The sequence below is a fragment of the Neodiprion lecontei genome, chromosome 4 (genome assembly GCF_021901455.1).
Source record: "Neodiprion lecontei isolate iyNeoLeco1 chromosome 4, iyNeoLeco1.1, whole genome shotgun sequence".
Taxonomy (NCBI): domain Eukaryota; kingdom Metazoa; phylum Arthropoda; class Insecta; order Hymenoptera; family Diprionidae; genus Neodiprion; species Neodiprion lecontei.
The window spans coordinates 2,875,888-2,893,816 of record NC_060263.1 but is presented as its reverse complement, the minus strand read 5'-3'; the positions used below and the strand labels follow the sequence as shown (position 1 = coordinate 2,893,816).

Genomic DNA, 17,929 nt, shown 5'->3' with positions numbered 1-17,929 from the left:
ATAATGAAAGTATTCGGAAATGAGTGAATCGTATGCCATAGAGGTATACATATTACGTGAAGTACGGCAAACGTTAGGATACGACGATAAATTATCGATTTAATTGATGCGGCCGAAGAAATATTTAAGCGTGATAAATTGTATAGTAGAACAACAAGACTGTTTATCCGTCTCTGCCATACGGTGGTGAATTTTTCGAAAATTCTACAACTGACCAAAATGCTGAAAAATCGCAAGATTTACGGAGATATTCGAATATCCGTGTGGCAGGGGCCCAAAAACCCTGTAATAAGCGAATGGGGCTAATGTCCAGTTCCATAATTAAGATAACATAAATATATTCGAATTATCTGCTTGAAGAAAAGTGAACAAAAAAATTAAATCACATGAATAAATTGGTAAGTAAATAAGGGGGAAAAAGAAAAGAAATAACAAAAATATTTTTTTATACAAATCGTGTAGGAAACTTAATTTCTCACGTAGATTCAATCTCAATTAGAAATATGCTTTGGCTAGCATTTATGAAAATGGACACTAGCATTAATTATTTAGCCAAGTTGTATAGTTAAATTTAAAAGTAATATGTATATTTATTCCACGGAGCAAGACTAATGGCGAGTGCTGCCGTCAAATCCACATAAACAACAAAAGCCTTGTTCAAGATTGTGAATTTTATTCAACAGTTGAACAGTTTTTCATAAATAACGACGGGCTTTATCAAAGAAAATTTTATGTGAACTGAAAGATCTTTATTAGATCAAATTTGTTAATAATTGGGGGAATGTCATTCATTATGAATTTATCTTGATGAGTTCTCTATTCCTGATGGCAGCACGGATTGGGGTTCATACGTTTTACCCAAAATGTTGAAAATAATAGAAAGAAGAAAAAAAAAGAATACAAACCGCCGTCAGTATATGTTTTTGATACGTTTCTTAGTTGAACTTAGTTATTAGAGCATAGGGATATATTATCGCTTGCGTCGTGTAATACTCGCGACTCTAGTTACTGCTGAGGTTTCGTAAACAAGAATACCAGCGTTTTTACTATTACCTTACGTTATTTTTTAATGATAGATATCGGCGTACAATATGATAAGTGAATACCTGTATAAGATAGAATAATTGGCTGGTGTATCATATTGAAATTTTTATTACAAATTACAAACATGTTCGGACTCCAATTGCAGTCCGCTTGCCTACCGCATAGGCACAGAGAAGAAATTATTTTTCAATATCAAAATCACTTCGAACTGAAACCATTTTTCTGCCACAATGACGTCATAAATTTACGGGTACTTCTAAGTTGGTACGGAAGTAATTTCTTTAACATCCTACTTGTGAATATTTGGATTTTCTAATTTCATGCAAATAAGATATCAATGTTTGGTACAAAATTATAACGGGTAACGAAAATTCTATTATTGTTTGCCGAGTATAGTTGAATCTCTTTTTGTTATAATAATGCGTTTCTAAATCATAAAATAAAACAACATATATTCAGTCCAGACTTGCTTTCGCGGTAACATGCGGATATTTGCGTATTAAATATTTATACATATAAAAATAAGTGTGTACATGCACGTAAAGGTAACAAAAGAATACCACGCAACATCCAAACTTTATAACTATTATACATATTACATACCTATAGTAAATTATATTATTAAGAATATTTATATGATTGTAGATTTAATTTAAGTACTTTAATAAAGTACTTTCTTCGTCTATTCAACCGTAATTACAACAATTATTAATAACAAATCGTACGGAAACCAAAGAGTGGCATTGCGATTGTCCATAATTGTATATTGATACAGAATGATTATAATACATGTAACTTACCACATTGTACGGCATATTACATTCGAGTCGGGTGTAAAATAAGGAGCATTTATTCGCGATTTTGAATAAATATGCTGCTACAATTATGTTAAACTTCTTAAGGCGAGATATTTCCTAAAACGTTGCATGACCGTTTTCTCAACTTCCCCTGGATCGTGCTGTGAAAAGAAAATTGATATTTTTTTACAGTGTAACTTACATGGTATATACACCAAAAAAATATTCTCAATGTAAAGAGAATATAGGATACTCTCTTTATACACAGTAACTCTGAAACATGCGTATCGTCAGTACAAATTTGTACAGGATTATTATGAATTTGTAATATTTGGGTAGGCACCTGTAAAACATGAACGCCCCTCTGCGTCAGCACAGCCAGCTCTTTCATTCCATCTCCGGTGAGGTCGAGGTAGGCCATCGAATGTATAGGTGCGTCGAATAATCTTCTTTCTTTGAACTCCCACGCGTCATCGACAAGCGTATAAACCAATATTTCTTGATTATATGTTCCAAGTAGAATTTCATTTTTGCCATCCATATTTATGTCAGCGATACAAGAGCACAGTACACAATCCGATGAGTCGCTACCAGCTAATTTAACATCCTTTTCCATATCATTGTATAAAATGTCCCTGTTGTTATGATACTATTAGAATTTTCATCAGAACTTGACGAAGTGCCTAATTACAAATGTCACTTACATGAAGACAACTGAGGCATGAACTGTATTAACGACGAGAACGTTCAGAGCTGGTTCCTCATGTCGCTCGTCAGTATCAGTTTCTGTAATACGACTTGTTATTGCAAGCACATACTAATTACGGCAGGTTATGCATTAATGTGTCAAGAGAAAAGAGAAATGTTTACCATCTCCTCCCAGAAATTTAGGTTTAGGTACAACATTTTCATTGCAAAAAATACGGACACTTGATACAGGTTTGTCATATCTCAGTGTCCAGTTTTTAATGATGTTTATATTTTCTACATCAACCAAACTGACTTTTACCAAACCACATTCACAACCCACAGCTGTTACTCTTCTGGAACAACAGTTTACCAGTGTACTTTTTATACAACTTGATGCAAGTCCTTGGGGAAATTGTAATTGCATAAACGAATGAATGTGAAACAATACCAGGGAGAAAGGTAGCGATTGTTATTAAAAATCTTTTAGAAGTGGTGGCTGTCAATACCTTGTTTGGTTATTGTAATAATATATGTCGATCCATGTTGCTATAGCTTCTAAATTTTCTAATTCAGGAAAATGTTTTTCAAGAGAGGATTCAGCGTAATCGTGACTTCCCTCGTCTTCTCTAATCATGTGGATATTGTAGTCACTCCCTGACAATAACCAGACCACCTGCAAGTATGAAAAAATTTGTCACATTTCAAAATGAATTTATTTTTACTCTCAAGGAACTTTACCTCTCGTACAGAATGTCTGCCACTGGGCATAGTCGTGTGATACAGATGATACGGGGTGTAAGACAGTTCAACCATGAGACAATTCTGTGCCACAGTTTCTATGGTGCTATTCTCATCGCATTCTCCATCACCCTCGCCTTCTGTGTAAATATTCAAATATCTCTCAACCGTAGCGTCATTACTAGTCTTCATTATTGTAATTCCAATTACAAACTCGTCTCCTTTTTCAGATTTGTTGTAAGCGTCTATGGAGATAATCTCTGCCCCATCTGTTGAAATACAAATCAATTAGAGAAGAAGCATGCTCAATGTACACTTGACGTTGATGAGCCAATCTCGGTTTCACTAGGCTAGAAACAACAATCATCATATACAAACTGGGAATGTAGGTGAAGAGTAGTTCTTTGACCAAAGGTCTCAAGTGACGATATTTCGGTGTTCGGTTATACTCGCAAGAGTAAATTTTCCTTTTCAAAGATGCGACTAATATTTTATCCGAACCAATAGCCGAACATAACTTCGTCATGGAATAAATATTCCCTTGCGATGTTAAAGGAAACCAATGCGCGTCCGTCAAATTGTCCATGGTTTTATTTGTAATTGTACAATCGTGAATTTACAGCAAAAACCAGAGTTCATCCCCCCTTGGCCTCTGCTCGACCGCACATCCGATGTTCACGTCTTTCCATTTCTACAGATTCTCACAATGATTCTCATTGTGTGACATGTGTCACTCGGTCACCCAATTATTACGATTCATAAATGATCACGCGTTGGATCCTTAGGATTCTTAGGGTGCGTTCCGATATTAGCTCCCAGTGCTGCCAATTATTTTTTATCTCTTTTGCACAACCAGGTTCGTGACTAGCTCTGTCTTTGTACTAGAGAGTTTTTAGCACTGGTGAAGGTAGTGAAGTAGCTACGTACAGCTACGTAGTCGACGTACGCCCGTATTCATAGTCCTTCCTTGAGGAACAAGGATTCCTTGTTCCTCATTTCACGTTTCATAGACCTTCCTCGACAGAATAAGGAGCCTTATTGGCCTCCTTTTAAGGCAGGTCTCGAGCCTCCTTGAGGAAACCTTCGGCACTGCGATTGGCTGTTTCGTTTCATGTAGCCAGCGCTTCCGCTTGCGCTTGGCGTCTATGCACTTATGACCCGTATGACGCGGATTACAGCCAGTTGACAGGTTAACTTCTTTGAGGTTATACACTTTCATCACCGACGCAACTTGACAATGAGAGCTAAGCGGTTCAAGTTAGATTTAAATATAGCCGAGTGGCGCTTCGATCAGCAGTTTGACCACCATAAGCAATCACATATCCCTAAATATGTCCACCTCCTGGAAGGGGGAGCCAAGTTGTGACTATGAAACGAGGACGCCTGTGAGATTCAAGGAAGCCTTCATCAAGGCGTCCTTTATTCTTGAGATAAGGGAGGGACTATGAATACGGATGGTAGTCTATTATGAATTCACCATGAATTCACCAATGTTGGCATCTCGAGGTATTATATGCTATGGTTTCTCTCTGCATGCTAGAACCAGATTTTTTTAGCATATATGTTGGCTCTACTGGAGTCGTGAGAATGATAATCGACTTCCGACCAGACGAACATGGCTACCTGTGCCAATGAATAATGATGTACTAGCGCGCTGTAGCTTTGTAAACAAGTAAAGAATATTGCTTGACATTGTATAGTTTTAAAGTGATTTTCTCACGAGGTCGTTACGACAGCGAAATTGTTTTACAACATTTCGTTCGACTTGTCGAACGGCTTACGGATAAACGGCACACCGTAGGTTCTTTTGTCAAACTGTTGCAACCAACCTCTAACGCGTCAATGGATATCAGCGACACGGAGGAAATCGCGCGGCACCCGAGGTCCATCGTGCACTTGGACATCGATTGCTTCTACGCCCAGGTAGAAATGTTACGGCATCCCGAATTGGATGGAAAACCTCTGGGGGTACAACAGAAGAATATTGTCGTCACCAGCAATTACTTGGCGCGGAAATTTGGCGTTGGGAAGTGCATGTCAGTGCAGGAAGCGTTGCGTCTTTGCCCCGGACTCTCTCTTATTCGAGGTGAAGACCTGTCCGAGTATCGCCGAATATCGACAAAGATATCGGAAATATTGCATCAGTTTACCCCTTTGGTCGAGAGGTTAGGTATGGACGAGAGCTTTGTGGACGTATCTTCAATGGTAGAACGATATGAGAATGATAAACGAGACACCGATTGCCGAATGAAGGACGGAAATTCCTGTGATGACGACTACGACGATTGTGAAGATAAGCCGGAACAAGTTGTTGGCAACATTTTTGGCATGTCCGAAGAAGAATGTCCTTGTGGCTGTCACGCTCGCCTTGCTGCTGCCTCCAGAATTGCGGCTGACATGAGAGCTCGTATATATAAAGAATTGCATTTAACTTGTAGTGCGGGTATTGGTACCAACAAGCTGGTGGCCAAGCTGGCTGGCTCGCTGCATAAACCCAATCAGCAAACTGTAGTATATCCATGCTCTGGGCCGGCTCTCCTTACTAAGATTGGACCTGTCTCAAAAATACCAGGAGTAGGTTTCAAAACTGACCAGCTACTGGCAATGAACAATATTAGAACAGTAGAGGATATGCGTCGATTGTCACTGGAGGATTTAGAATTGAAGATTGGCAGTGACTTAGCCAGAAAGCTGAAGGATAGCGCCGAAGGTATCGACGACAGTGCCGTGAAACCATCTGGAAAACCTCAGTCGATAGGAATAGAGGATGGTTTCAAACATGTGTCATTGGTAGTAGAGGTTGAATCGCGCCTTGGAGCCCTACTTAGACGACTTACAGACTTGGCAACTGAAGATGGGAGAATACCGGTGGCAATGAAAGTAACTGTGAGAAAACACGATTTGAATAAACCGAGTACAGGTAAGAGGGAGACAAGGCAGTGTGCTCTGCCTCAAACTCTCCTACCATCCACAAAGGGGGGCATATATGACCATGGAAAAATGCTAATCCTAGCCATGAAGCTGTTTCATCGAGCAGTCGATGTCTCCAAACCATTTCATTTAACACTACTGGGAGTGGCATTTACAAAGTTTGAGGAACGCGTCTCTGGAAGAAGCAGTATCACCTCGTTCTTACGAAAACAAGTTGCGGTGCAGTCAGTACTTGACATTAGTTCCGAGGAAGGAATTTCGGAACTAGATTTTCCATCTGCCAGAAGCAATGACACTTCTACAATTCCTGATGTCGCCATTAGTACAGTTGCAAATGCGACCACAGCTACTGCTACGACAACTGTTGTGAGCGATGTTCTTCTCGCAGTAGACAGCAAAGATTCGGGAGACGAAATGACCAAGTGCTGTTCAACTCCAAGTCCAGATCGTATGATTACGCCGCCGTTGAATTTACACAGTCCATCCATGTCGTCTAGCAGTGCTGAAGCTACCTCGGGAGGTAACTCTCACAATTATCTTCCTAATCACCGCCCTCATCGTCATCATCATCATCGTCACCTTCCTCGTCATCACCATCATCATCATCATCGTCGTCAATCCCCGGAAGAAGAGGACTCTTCAGGAGAGGTAGAGCCATCTCCTAAAAAAACCAAACTTGAGGTTTGGTTAAGAGGCCGCAGAGAGTCACCGAGCAATGAAATGGCAAGTTTGAGACTCAGCCCATCTTCGCCTATGTCGTCAATATCACCACCACCAGGAACAGATCCAGCTGTCTTCAAATCGCTCCCCATTGACTTGCAAACAGAAATCAGCCAGTCGTGGTCAACTTCTAGCAAACCAAAACCGAACGATATACTCAAATATTTTATAGCAAACAAGTGACAGAGTAACACGAGCTGGCATACAACGAAAAATGTTCGATCGACTCGAATCTGAGGATGACCTAATTAAAATTGAAATGAAAATAAATAAAAAATAATTTCTGACCAAGATGTCAATTTGAGCTTAACAGATTTAATTTGCTCTGTGACTGAATAAACACACAGTCACTGGTTGAAAGTTACTTGTGATATAATTCTGTAGAATTGGTAAATCGCTATAGATTGTTCAGCTGATTCTTTTCCTAAAGACATGTCTATGATTGACTGTCACTGTCTCATTTTATGATTTATTACTCAATGTCAATAGTTTCTAGAGCAATTTTCCTTTTTCTTCCAAGGTAATAATTGAAAGCCAATATCGCACGATCGTTGGGCAAACAATGTACATTGTATATACCTGCACTATTTTGAACAAAACTAGTTTTTAAATGAAAGTGAGTTTTTATTTTTATAAGATTACATACTGTTATCACAATACAATATTATTATATGCATTAAAATTTATTATACTGTAAGTTGTAATTGATATGTATGTACATAAACAACTGCAGATATTTGAAGGCTGTCCACTGTATTAGCAAACGTGGGTCGTTAATAAATTTATTGTTGAATACAGAAACATTTTCCTGTTGTAATGAAAACAGTACCCAAGTCTTCGAGTGTCACTGGTTTTGTAAATGAGTTCACTGAATAATAGGGCTGGTCTAGTGTGAGAACTCATCGATCGACTCATTCGATTATAGCAACAAGTCACTTCAGAGACGATTGAATCGTTGCATCATTGTAAGCTCTCCAGAGATGAAGAACCTAACTGCGTATGTACTTTCATTGTACTTGATACATTTATGAAAAATAGAAATTGCTGTAATTTTTTAATACTATATACATAACAGTTGTTATTTCTTTGGTTCTTGACTTTTCATTGAACTCCACATGTGTACCAGTTGTAGGTGGTCTATAAATATTATATAAGTATGTACTTTAATATTCTTTCAAATATCACTGATTTCAAAAGTTGCCGGACGACAGGTGTAGTTAAGAAAATTGTCACCGATAGAGGATGCGCCACTAACCAAATGAAGTTGGGTTCCGTAAACGAAGTTTGAAAAAAAAACAAAAATCGGAAACTGCCGGGCTCGCTGGCCGGGCTATTACAATGCAACCATTGGTGAATGACACGAAGCGTTTGACAAGTACTTCCATGTTCAAGTTGACAGAAAAATGTTCGGCAATACTTTGAGGTACGGCTGATTGGGTTTCAGATACAGATACAAAATTTTGTCTAATTAAGATCCGATTGCGAAATGTTGATCGACACTGTGATACATAACCTTTACGATATCTTTACAAAACGCAAACGTAAACATTCGTAGAGAAGACATAGAATTTCCACCCTTTGACAAATCATTTATTTAGTAACAAATAAACATACTTTTTCTTGCTAAAGGTTTGATTGACAACAGTGCTAAGTTTACTCAGCATTGATTGTATTTAATGCATTTATTTTGATAAGCAGGGCTCCGGAGCTGTTGAAAAATAAGGGCATAACATTCGAGGCATGGAAGAAGTGGGACAAAACTGCAGAGACGTTACCGCACAAGGGCCAAAAGCAGTATGAACCGAATAACTCTTGGCTACAGAATAAACAGATAGAAAAGGGACTTAAGGATCGCAAGGACTTACTTGGAATAGAGAGGGTAGAACGTAGTTCTCAGCTTGCCACAGCCGAGTGGTTACCACTAGAATCAAGGGCTCGTGTCACCAAAAAGTCTGGTCAGGAGTGGACTAATTTTGGTCTTGAAGAGAATCTTGAACTGTATCTGATCCCAGAGGAGGCATTGCTTCTCCTTGAGCTGGTATTGAACTAATTCTAAATATCATTCTCCATTTGACTAAAACAAACGGACAATATCCCATGTGGAGAAAATGTGTGAACATGGCTACCGATAGCTAAGGTTGCAAGTGATTATTTATTCCTTGATTTTTAGATTTAGAGATCGCTATATTGAACACATTAGAAAAATGATTAAATATTCGATCAGCAAATTTCACAACATGAAGCAAGCCAGCATTTAATCGCAACCTCTTACATGTACCAGATTTTTGTGACGAATTTAATTTAACATATTTATACAGGCATGTCTAGAAACATAGATAATCTTCTTCAAGTAACAGTCTGCCGAAGACTGTGCATTTACCTTGTTTTGGCCATAGCCAACATAATTCTTAATACACTTTACTGTTAAAGCTGTGTTTCAATGATTACAGAATCGTCTGGAACTAACATGGGAGGGTGTTGCGCTCTCTGTCCAGCAAGCATATGTAGTTCTTTTGGAATCTAATCCATCAAAGTGTAACATAGATGAGTATAGAGTATACAGTCACTTGGTACGTCAAGGTTACCGGTTACAAAGATTTCGTTACGAAGATGATTCAGTCCTATCTGATATGAATAATCCTTCTCGGCGATGGGCGAAATTAAAAAGGAAAAAACAGATTCATGACCCTCGGGGCGGTTTTGGAATGACAAGAGCTCGCATGAGTGTAGCTGATTCTGATGAATCAATCAAAAATGATTCAACCGAGACTATACAGGATTGTAACCCAGTCGAGAGAGGTCAGGATATGGTGGATAATACAAACGACAAGCACAATATCTGCAGTCTTAGAACGGAAAAATCAGATGAATATCCGACTTCAAGCCAACCTGGCAATGATATAAAAAGCAGGTCGGAAATAAACATGTCTAACAGTTCAGAAACTTGCACTCGTGAGAATAGTGAAGGTACCAATAAAGTTGAGAAAATAATAGCACCGCTCGGGACTAATGTGGAAACTGCATTTCTGCCAGAAACTGAAAAATATACTTTGGATGGTGCCAAGACAAGTACGAAAAAGTTACCAAGTGAGTTATATGACAAAGGAGTTGAAAATCTACCGGGTCCTAGCAATGTGGAGGCTAATAAAAGAGCCGATAACCAGGGACATCACACCAAGTTGAAAATCATTTCTGATGAGACTATTTTAGGTGATATCAAAATATTATCGAAATGGCCAGGTTCACGAATACAAAGAAATGTAAAATGGATGCCAAAACGAAATACTAGTGGAGCTCTGCTCCCAGTGACCGAAAGAAAATCCAGTGGCTGCACTATTAACGATATCAACATGGATGGTGTATCACCGCTGGAAAGTCTACATTCAAGGCTTGGTGGAGTACCAAAATCTTCTCGATCAGACAAGGACCTTGAAAACGTGGAAAGACCAAAGAAAGTCATGCATGAGGTAAGAAATCAGAATACAAATAATAATATTAACTTCTACTGAATACTTTGTGTGGATAAATTATAATTTTTTCGTTTTGATTGATTACTGTCGACTAAAGCTCAAACACAGCAAAAAATGGAGTTTGCTCGTGAACAACTGGTCAATTACCAGAACTTTTGACTACATGTTGTACATAAACTTTGATCTACAGGTGATTGAAGTTTCTGATGATGAGATCGAAGAGGTACCACAGAAGATGTCAAGAATGGAAATGCTAAATCTCTTTCCAAATGTCATGTGTGAAGCATCATTACTTAAACCGATCCCTAGAAAGTATTTACCCTGTAATGTCAGACCTCAACTATCAGCAGTTCGAAGGCGATCAAAGTACTATGTCCGTTCAAAAAGCAAGAATGACGACTCACATGAAGATAACTATAATACATTACCAGAGGTCCGATCGCGATTGGCAAATGATATGCCCGGATCAATTTCTTGTAGTAATACAATTTCTCGCAATGAATCTGCTCAGGTTAATTTCAATGGAATTTCAGTAAATTGCAGAAATGAAGTTTCATGGCAAGGTTTGTCCTTCTCCAAAGAATTATATGAAAGTCGAATGATGTACCAACGATGTTACAATCAAGGAGCACACTCGCGAAGTTTGCCTAATTACGCAGTGTTCAGAGAACCGGAACACGTCTCTGTACATTTGCGTACTTATACAGACATTGCTATAGCGCAATATATTTCGGGAAGGTCACCATTTCTTAGACGCGGCTTTTCTCATCGTCAAAATATTTGGTCCAATATGAGTTATTCTCATGCCGGACAAAATTTTTTAAATCTCACACCTCGAATCCTTTGTGACAGAGTGTCTGCTTACAATGGCTTTAGCCACTTTGGGAATTCAGTACCTCAAAGACCAACTTATAGTCATAAAAGAGGGTGCGATGTATTTAGGTATTCGAGCCGGAAACATTATCCAAACCGGGCAGCAGAAATGGGTAGGCCATCTTTTAAAATTGTTCCCGGCGCTTTATCATGGGCCGAAACTAAAGCAAAATGGTTAGAAGAAAAGACGATAACAATTGATGATGAAGAGTGTGTAAATAATAAGGATTCATCAAGCGACGAAAGCGAAGTAAAAGTGGTGGCACAGCTGGTGAAGCCATTAGTAGGTCCGCAGAATACGACCAGTCTGACGAGAGTTTACCAAAGTCTGCAAATTATAAAAAATATTACGAATAGCAATGCTGTACGTCCAAGAAAGCTAGAACACGTTAACTACAAGATCTCTTATAATTTGTACTCAACTGGTCAGCACTACAAAAAAGCAAGTCCTGGTACACCTATGTATAGGGTAGTTGTGTTCAGGTAAGAAATAAAACTTGTAATTTGTTTTATTTTTGGTTCTCCGTGTACCCATATGCATTGTGTTGTACTTAATTTTCTGTTTCAGACCTGAGTTGACTCCGTTCATTGAATTGGCAGAAATAATACGTCTTCAGCAAGATGCCAAAGAGTCGCCCATAGTTTTCGCTTGTGCGTCGCAAACGTCAGTCACGTTTGCTGAGCTGGAGACTATAAAGATACCTGATATTACGGATACCTGATTTCTCAAAGGCATTCCCTTTCATCAGCACGGGATTTTGTTCGGTGCATGTGCTAATAATTCGATTATGTTCTTCAAGTTTTACATGGATGTATCTTGTATCTGGAATTATGTCTGATCGTATATAGTGTAAATTTTCGACGAGAACTTCGACTTTCGTTCGTTTGTAATGCGAAATTCGTGGAAACCAGCAGTAAAAAAAAAAAACTTTCTATATTGGAGAAAAACACTTGACAACGTTATCAACAATTTTTTGAATGAATCACGACCAGCAAGATGTATCAGGGCATATGGGTATATGCGACGAAAATTGACTTCTGATTGCAAAGAGAAATTTTTCTTGCTTCCGGAAGAATGAAAAAATTAATACAGGTTAACTTTTTAATTCCAAAATTTGAGAGAAGTTTTTTCCTGTGGTTTCGACAAAACTTAATTTATTCATGAGAGCAATGTCAAAATCGAATTAATGAGTTCCCCTTCATAATTTGAATGCAATGTATTTGTGTCTTAGGATACACTGTCAATGAGATCAATTCAATGGTGAACAATACATCGGATGAGTTTCCAAGAGAGTTGGATGTAGTTTTGTTTGCAATAGACGTATACCCAGGAACTCAGAAATCGCCACTGACATGGGATCAACTATTGTGAAATAAAGATCAATGTATGAGAAATTAAACATTTATGTTTTGGAATATTTTGTGAAAAAAAAAGGAAAGGTACACAAAATCTAGGTGGGTGTAATAACTAAATGACTACCTAACGACCTGCTTTCTATTGAGCTTATTTCTGTGCCATAATGAATACATGCATGTGACTTCATGCATGCGTAATCATTTTATTGATAGAAATGGTTACACGGAAGCATTTTGTGTATAAAATGTATATTTATGGTCTACCTTCATACCTCACTAGCATGTTGATTTTATAAAATTTGAGATTTGAAAATTCAGTGGTCAGGTGACGAATGTAAAACAGCATGACGCGCGTGTGAGATATACAGTTTCTAGGCCGGATCATTTTTTCATCCCAGAATCGATTTGCTGGACCGTTTTTAAACTATTTGGGCTCCACGGGATTCATATGGAAAATTTTATACATCGTGGGACGGACACCTGAAAAAATGTAAAGAAATTCATCTTATTTTTGGGTATAACTCTTCATCCACTGCTCGCGGCGATTCTAGATTCCGCGTAATTGATTCCTCTTGCAAAGCTACGTCGATATAGTGCATCAAAGAATAATTTCCAGCAAGTTTCGAAGTCGTCAAATTATTAACAAAAAATACAGAGAGATTAGCCTTACTTTGTTGTGCATATATAATTTTCGGTCTCAGAATAGATTTGTATAGCCTTTTCTTGAAAAATCAGACCCCCAGGAACGCAGAAAACGTATCTAAAGTAGCGTGGTTCATCAAGGAATCAATTCCGGCATTATTCAATATCGCCAAAATTTTCTGTAAGAATACGGAGGGGTTAGTATTAGTATTTATGAATATCCACAACAATACTAGTTAGCCGTAATTATTTGTCTAAAAGTGTTCAGTCGAAGAATCAATTTATATGACCCTTTCTAGTATAATTCGACCCTCAGGAGTGCGAAAAGGTGATCTCCAACAGCAAACGACGAATAATACAGGAAATATAAAAGAAATTCGGTAAATATTGAGTTTCTATTCATTTTAATACTGGTCACATGAAATACGGACAGTATAACAATATAATACGTCATATATTGCATAGTGGCAAAGGTGTGTTGCACATGTACGCAGACAAGAACTTGAGATGTATGTTGGAACTATGATAGAAACTATCTGATTAGTTAATATTCTGCTTCAGACGATGTATACTGCATACCTATTACCTCATATAATAATTGTTTTTCTTATGTGATGTTCTTTCATATTTTTGTATTGTTCTTTGACTTCTAATTTGAATCTATTTGTCAACTCGTGGAATTACTGGACACTGACACCCAAACACTTGTACTAGAATTAAGGCATATTCAATAAACTGATGTTTTGGGTAATGTATTTTGACTTCTTCGGCCCCACCTTTCCGTAAACCCGTTGAAAAATTCCATATATTTCAGCCGTAACTGTTGATCTGTTGATCTTGATGTGAAGCTTACTGTGCTGCGATTCGTAAGAACTAATCGAATTCTCTGAAAGACAAAATGAATAAATTCTGCAGCAGTATTTTAGTTCACGCAGCAGAACTAGCATAGAACGAACCAACACCGGAGAGATTACATCGACAAAACCAGAAGCAGGGAAACAACTGAGAAAAATTTTCGTTTTTCAGCTCTAACTTTGAATCCGTTGCTCGCAGCGTATTCGGACTGCGCCCAATCGATTTCTCTCGCAAAATTACGTCGGAATAGTGCACGAAAGAAATTATTCCAGCACTTATCAAAATCGCTAAAATTTTCGCCAAAAATGCAAGGGGCTGGCCTTACTTTTTTGCCAAATTTTTGACCGAAAATTTTTCGTCTCAGATTCGATTTGTATGACCCTGTCCTGATTATTTGGACCCCCAGGAACTCGGAAAACGCAGGAAAAACAGCATGGGATCAATAGCAGGGAAATTACGATGGTAAAAGCACCTGCTGAAAAGGATCGAAAACTCAGGTTCTCGTTTTTCGGCTTTATCTCTTCGTACGTTGCTCGCAGCGTATCGGGACTGCGCCCAATCGATTTCTCTCGCAAAACTACGTCGGAATAGTGCCACAATTAATTTATTCCAGCACTTTTGAGAATCGCAGAATTTCCGCCAAAAATACAAAGGGGTTAACCTTCCTTTTTTTGTGACCAAAAAATTTTTCGTCTCAGAATTGATTCGTATGACTCTTTCCCGACCTATTGGACCCCAGGGAACTCAGGAAACGCAGCAAAAGGAGCGTGGGATCAACGGGAGAGAAGATACGAGGAAAAAAGCACCTGCTGAAGAATGTCGAAAATTTAGGTTTTCGTTTTTTGGCTGTAACTTTCGATGCGTTGATCGCACCGTATTGGGACTGCGCCCAATCGGTTTCTCTCGCAAAATTACTCCGGAAAAGTGCCACAATTAATTTATTCCAGCACTTTTGAAAATCGCGAAAATTTTCGCCAAAAATACAAAGGGGTTAACCTTCCTTTTTTTTTGACCAAAAAATTTTTCGTCTCAGAATTGATTCGTATGACTCTTTCCCGACCAATCGGACCCCAAGGAACTCAGAAAACGCGGCAAAAGGAGCGTGGGATCAACGGGAAAAAAGATACGACGGAAAAAGCACCTGCTGAAAAATGTCGAAAATTCAGGTTTTCGTTTTTTGGCTGTAACTTTTGATGCGTTGATCGCACCGTATTGGGACTGCGCCCAATCGATTTCTCTCGCAAAATTACTTCGGTAAAGTGCCACAATTAATTCATCCCAGCACTTTTGAAAATCGCGAAAATTTTCGCCATAAATACAAAGGGGTTAACCTTCCTTTTTTTTTGACCAAAAAATTTTTCGTCTCAGAATTGATTCGTATGACTCTCTCCCGACCAATCGGACCCCAAGGAACTCAGTAAACGCGGTAAAAGGAGCGTGGGATGAACGGGAAAGAAGATACGAAGGAAAAAGCACCTGCTGAAAAATGTCGAAAATTCGGGTTTTCGTTTTTTGGCTGTAACTTTTGATGCGTTGATCGCACCGTATTGGGACTGCGCCCAATCGATTTCTCTTGCAAAATTACGTCGGAATAGTGCCACAATTAATTTATTCCAGCACTTTTGAAAATCGCGAAAATTTTCGCCAAAAATACGAAGGGGTTAACCTTCCTTTTTTTTTGACCAAAAAATTTTTCGTCTCAGAATTGATTCGTATGACTCTTTCCCGACCAATTGGACACCAAGGAACTCAGAAAACGCAGCAAAAGGAGCGTGGGATCAACGGGAGAGAAGATACGAGGAAAAAAGCACCTGCTGAAAAATGTCGAAAATTCAGGTTTTCGTTTTATGGCTGTAACTTTTGATGCATTGATCGCACCGTATTGGGACTGCGCCCAATCGATTTCTCTGGCAAAATTACGTCGGAATAGTGCCACAATTAATTTATTCCAGCACTTTTGAAAATCGCGAAAATTTTCGCCAAAAATACAAAGGGGTTAACCTTCCTTTTTTTTTGACCAAAAAATTTTTCGTCTCAGAATTGATTCGTATGACTCTTTCCCGACCAATCGGACCCCAAGGAACTCAGAAAACGCGGCGAAAGGAGCGTGGGATCAACGGGAAGGAAGATACGACGGAAAAAGTACCTGCTGAAAAATGTCGAAAATTCAGGTTTTCGTTTTATGGCTGTAACTTTTGATGCGTTGATCGCACCGTATTGGGACTGCGCCCAATCGATTTCTCTAGCAAAATTACGTCGGAATAGTGCCACAATTAATTAATTCCAGCACTTTTGAAAATCGCGAAAATTTTCGCCAAAAATACAAAGGGGTTAACCTTCCTTTTTTTTTGACCAAAAAATTTTTCGTCTCAGAATTGATTCGTATGACTCTCTCCCGACCAATCGGACCCCAAGGAACTCAGTAAACGCGGTAAAAGGAGCGTGGGATCAACGGGAAAGAAGATACGAAGGAAAAAGCACCTGCTGAAAAATGTCGAAAATTCGGGTTTTCGTTTTTTGGCTGTAACTTTTGATGCGTTGATCGCACCGTATTGGGACTGCGCCCAATCGATTTCTCTTGCAAAATTACGTCGGAATAGTGCCACAATTAATTTATTCCAGCACTTTTGAAAATCGCGAAAATTTTCGCCAAAAATACAAAGGGGTTAACCTTCCTTTTTTTTTGACCAAAAAATTTTTCGTCTCAGAATTGATTCGTATGACTCTTTCCCGACCAATTGGACACCAAGGAACTCAGAAAACGCGGCAAAAGGAGCGTGAGATCAACGGGAAGGAAGATACGACGGAAAAAGTACCTGCTGAAAAATGTCGAAAATTCAGGTTTTCGTTTTATGGCTGTAACTTTTGATGCATTGATCGCACCGTATTGGGACTGCGCCCAATCGATTTCTCTGGCGAAATTACGTCGGAATAGTGCCACAATTAATTTATTCCAGCACTTTTGAAAATCGCGAAAATTTTCGCCAAAAATACAGAGGGGTTAACCTTCCTTTTTTTTTGACCAAAAAATTTTTCGTCTCAGAATTGATTCGTATGACTCTTTCCCGACCAATCGGACCCCAAGGAACTCAGAAAACGCGGCGAAAGGAGCGTGGGATCAACGGGAAGGAAGATACGACGGAAAAAGTACCTGCTGAAAAATGTCGAAAATTCAGGTTTTCGTTTTATGGCTGTAACTTTTGATGCGTTGATCGCACCGTATTGGGACTGCGCCCAATCGATTTCTCTAGCAAAATTACGTCGGAATAGTGCCACAATTAATTAATTCCAGCACTTTTGAAAATCGCGAAAATTTTCGCCAAAAATACAAAGGGGTTAACCTTCCTTTTTTTTTGACCAAAAAATTTTTCGTCTCAGAATTGATTCGTATGACTCTTTCCCGACCAATTGGACCCCAAGGAACTCAGAAAACGCAGCAAAAGGAGCGTGGGATCAACGGGAAAGAAGATACGAAGGAAAAAGCACCTGCTGAAAAATGTCGAAAATTCGGGTTTTCGTTTTTTGGCTGTAACTTTTGATGCGTTGATCGCACCGTATTGGGACTGCGCCCAATCGATTTCTCTCGCAAAATTACGTCGGAATAGTGCCACAATTAATTTATTCCAGCACTTTTGAAAATCGCGAAAATTTTCGCCAAAAATACAAAGGGGTTAACCTTCCTTTTTTTTTGACCAAAAAATTTTTCGTCTCAGAATTGATTCGTATGACTCTTTCCCGACCAATTGGACCCCAAGGAACTCAGAAAACGCAGCGAAAGGAGCGTTGGATCAACGGGAGAGAAGATACGAGGAA

General features: G+C 38.8%; 3 protein-coding genes across 8 annotated transcripts; 2 read left to right on the top strand and 1 right to left on the bottom strand.

Moving 5' to 3' along the window:
• Positions 1–1,275: 1,275 nt before the first annotated feature.
• LOC107226076 (KICSTOR complex protein kaptin) lies at positions 1,276–4,021 on the bottom strand. 2 transcript variants are annotated; one of them, XM_046737366.1, is made up of 7 exons: positions 3,890–4,021; positions 3,270–3,538; positions 3,038–3,204; positions 2,712–2,884; positions 2,546–2,627; positions 2,185–2,476; positions 1,276–2,002 (listed from the first exon to the last, which is right to left on the bottom strand). In XM_046737366.1, exons 1-7 carry the CDS (start codon positions 3,906–3,908, stop codon positions 1,928–1,930), a joined length of 1,077 nt encoding a protein of 358 aa, XP_046593322.1. In that variant the 5' UTR covers positions 3,909–4,021; the 3' UTR covers positions 1,276–1,927. The 2 variants fall into 2 exon arrangements, with proteins under 2 accessions (XP_046593322.1, XP_015522247.2); XM_015666761.2 differs by having other exon boundaries at positions 3,648–4,019.
• Positions 4,022–4,817: 796 nt separating this feature from the next.
• Positions 4,818–7,717, top strand: LOC107226078 (DNA polymerase iota). Its single transcript, XM_015666764.2, has one exon. It carries the CDS (start codon positions 5,112–5,114, stop codon positions 7,101–7,103), a length of 1,992 nt encoding a protein of 663 aa, XP_015522250.1. The 5' UTR covers positions 4,818–5,111; the 3' UTR covers positions 7,104–7,717.
• A 432-nt stretch (positions 7,718–8,149) lies between these two features.
• Positions 8,150–14,012, top strand: LOC107226079. Of its 5 annotated transcripts, none has more exons than XR_006903891.1 (6): positions 8,150–8,343; positions 8,619–8,958; positions 9,371–10,387; positions 10,581–11,746; positions 11,832–12,356; positions 12,496–14,012. XR_006903891.1 is itself a non-coding variant. In XM_015666765.2 (5 exons), the coding sequence occupies exons 1-5, from the start codon at positions 8,324–8,326 to the stop codon at positions 11,983–11,985; spliced, it is 2,697 nt and encodes an 898-aa protein (XP_015522251.1). In that variant the 5' UTR covers positions 8,150–8,323; the 3' UTR covers positions 11,986–14,012. The 5 variants fall into 5 exon arrangements, 1 of the variants encoding a protein (XP_015522251.1); XR_006903892.1 differs by having other exon boundaries at positions 11,832–12,718; positions 13,561–14,012; XR_006903889.1 differs by having other exon boundaries at positions 11,832–12,718; positions 12,938–14,012.
• Positions 14,013–17,929: the final 3,917 nt, after the last annotated feature.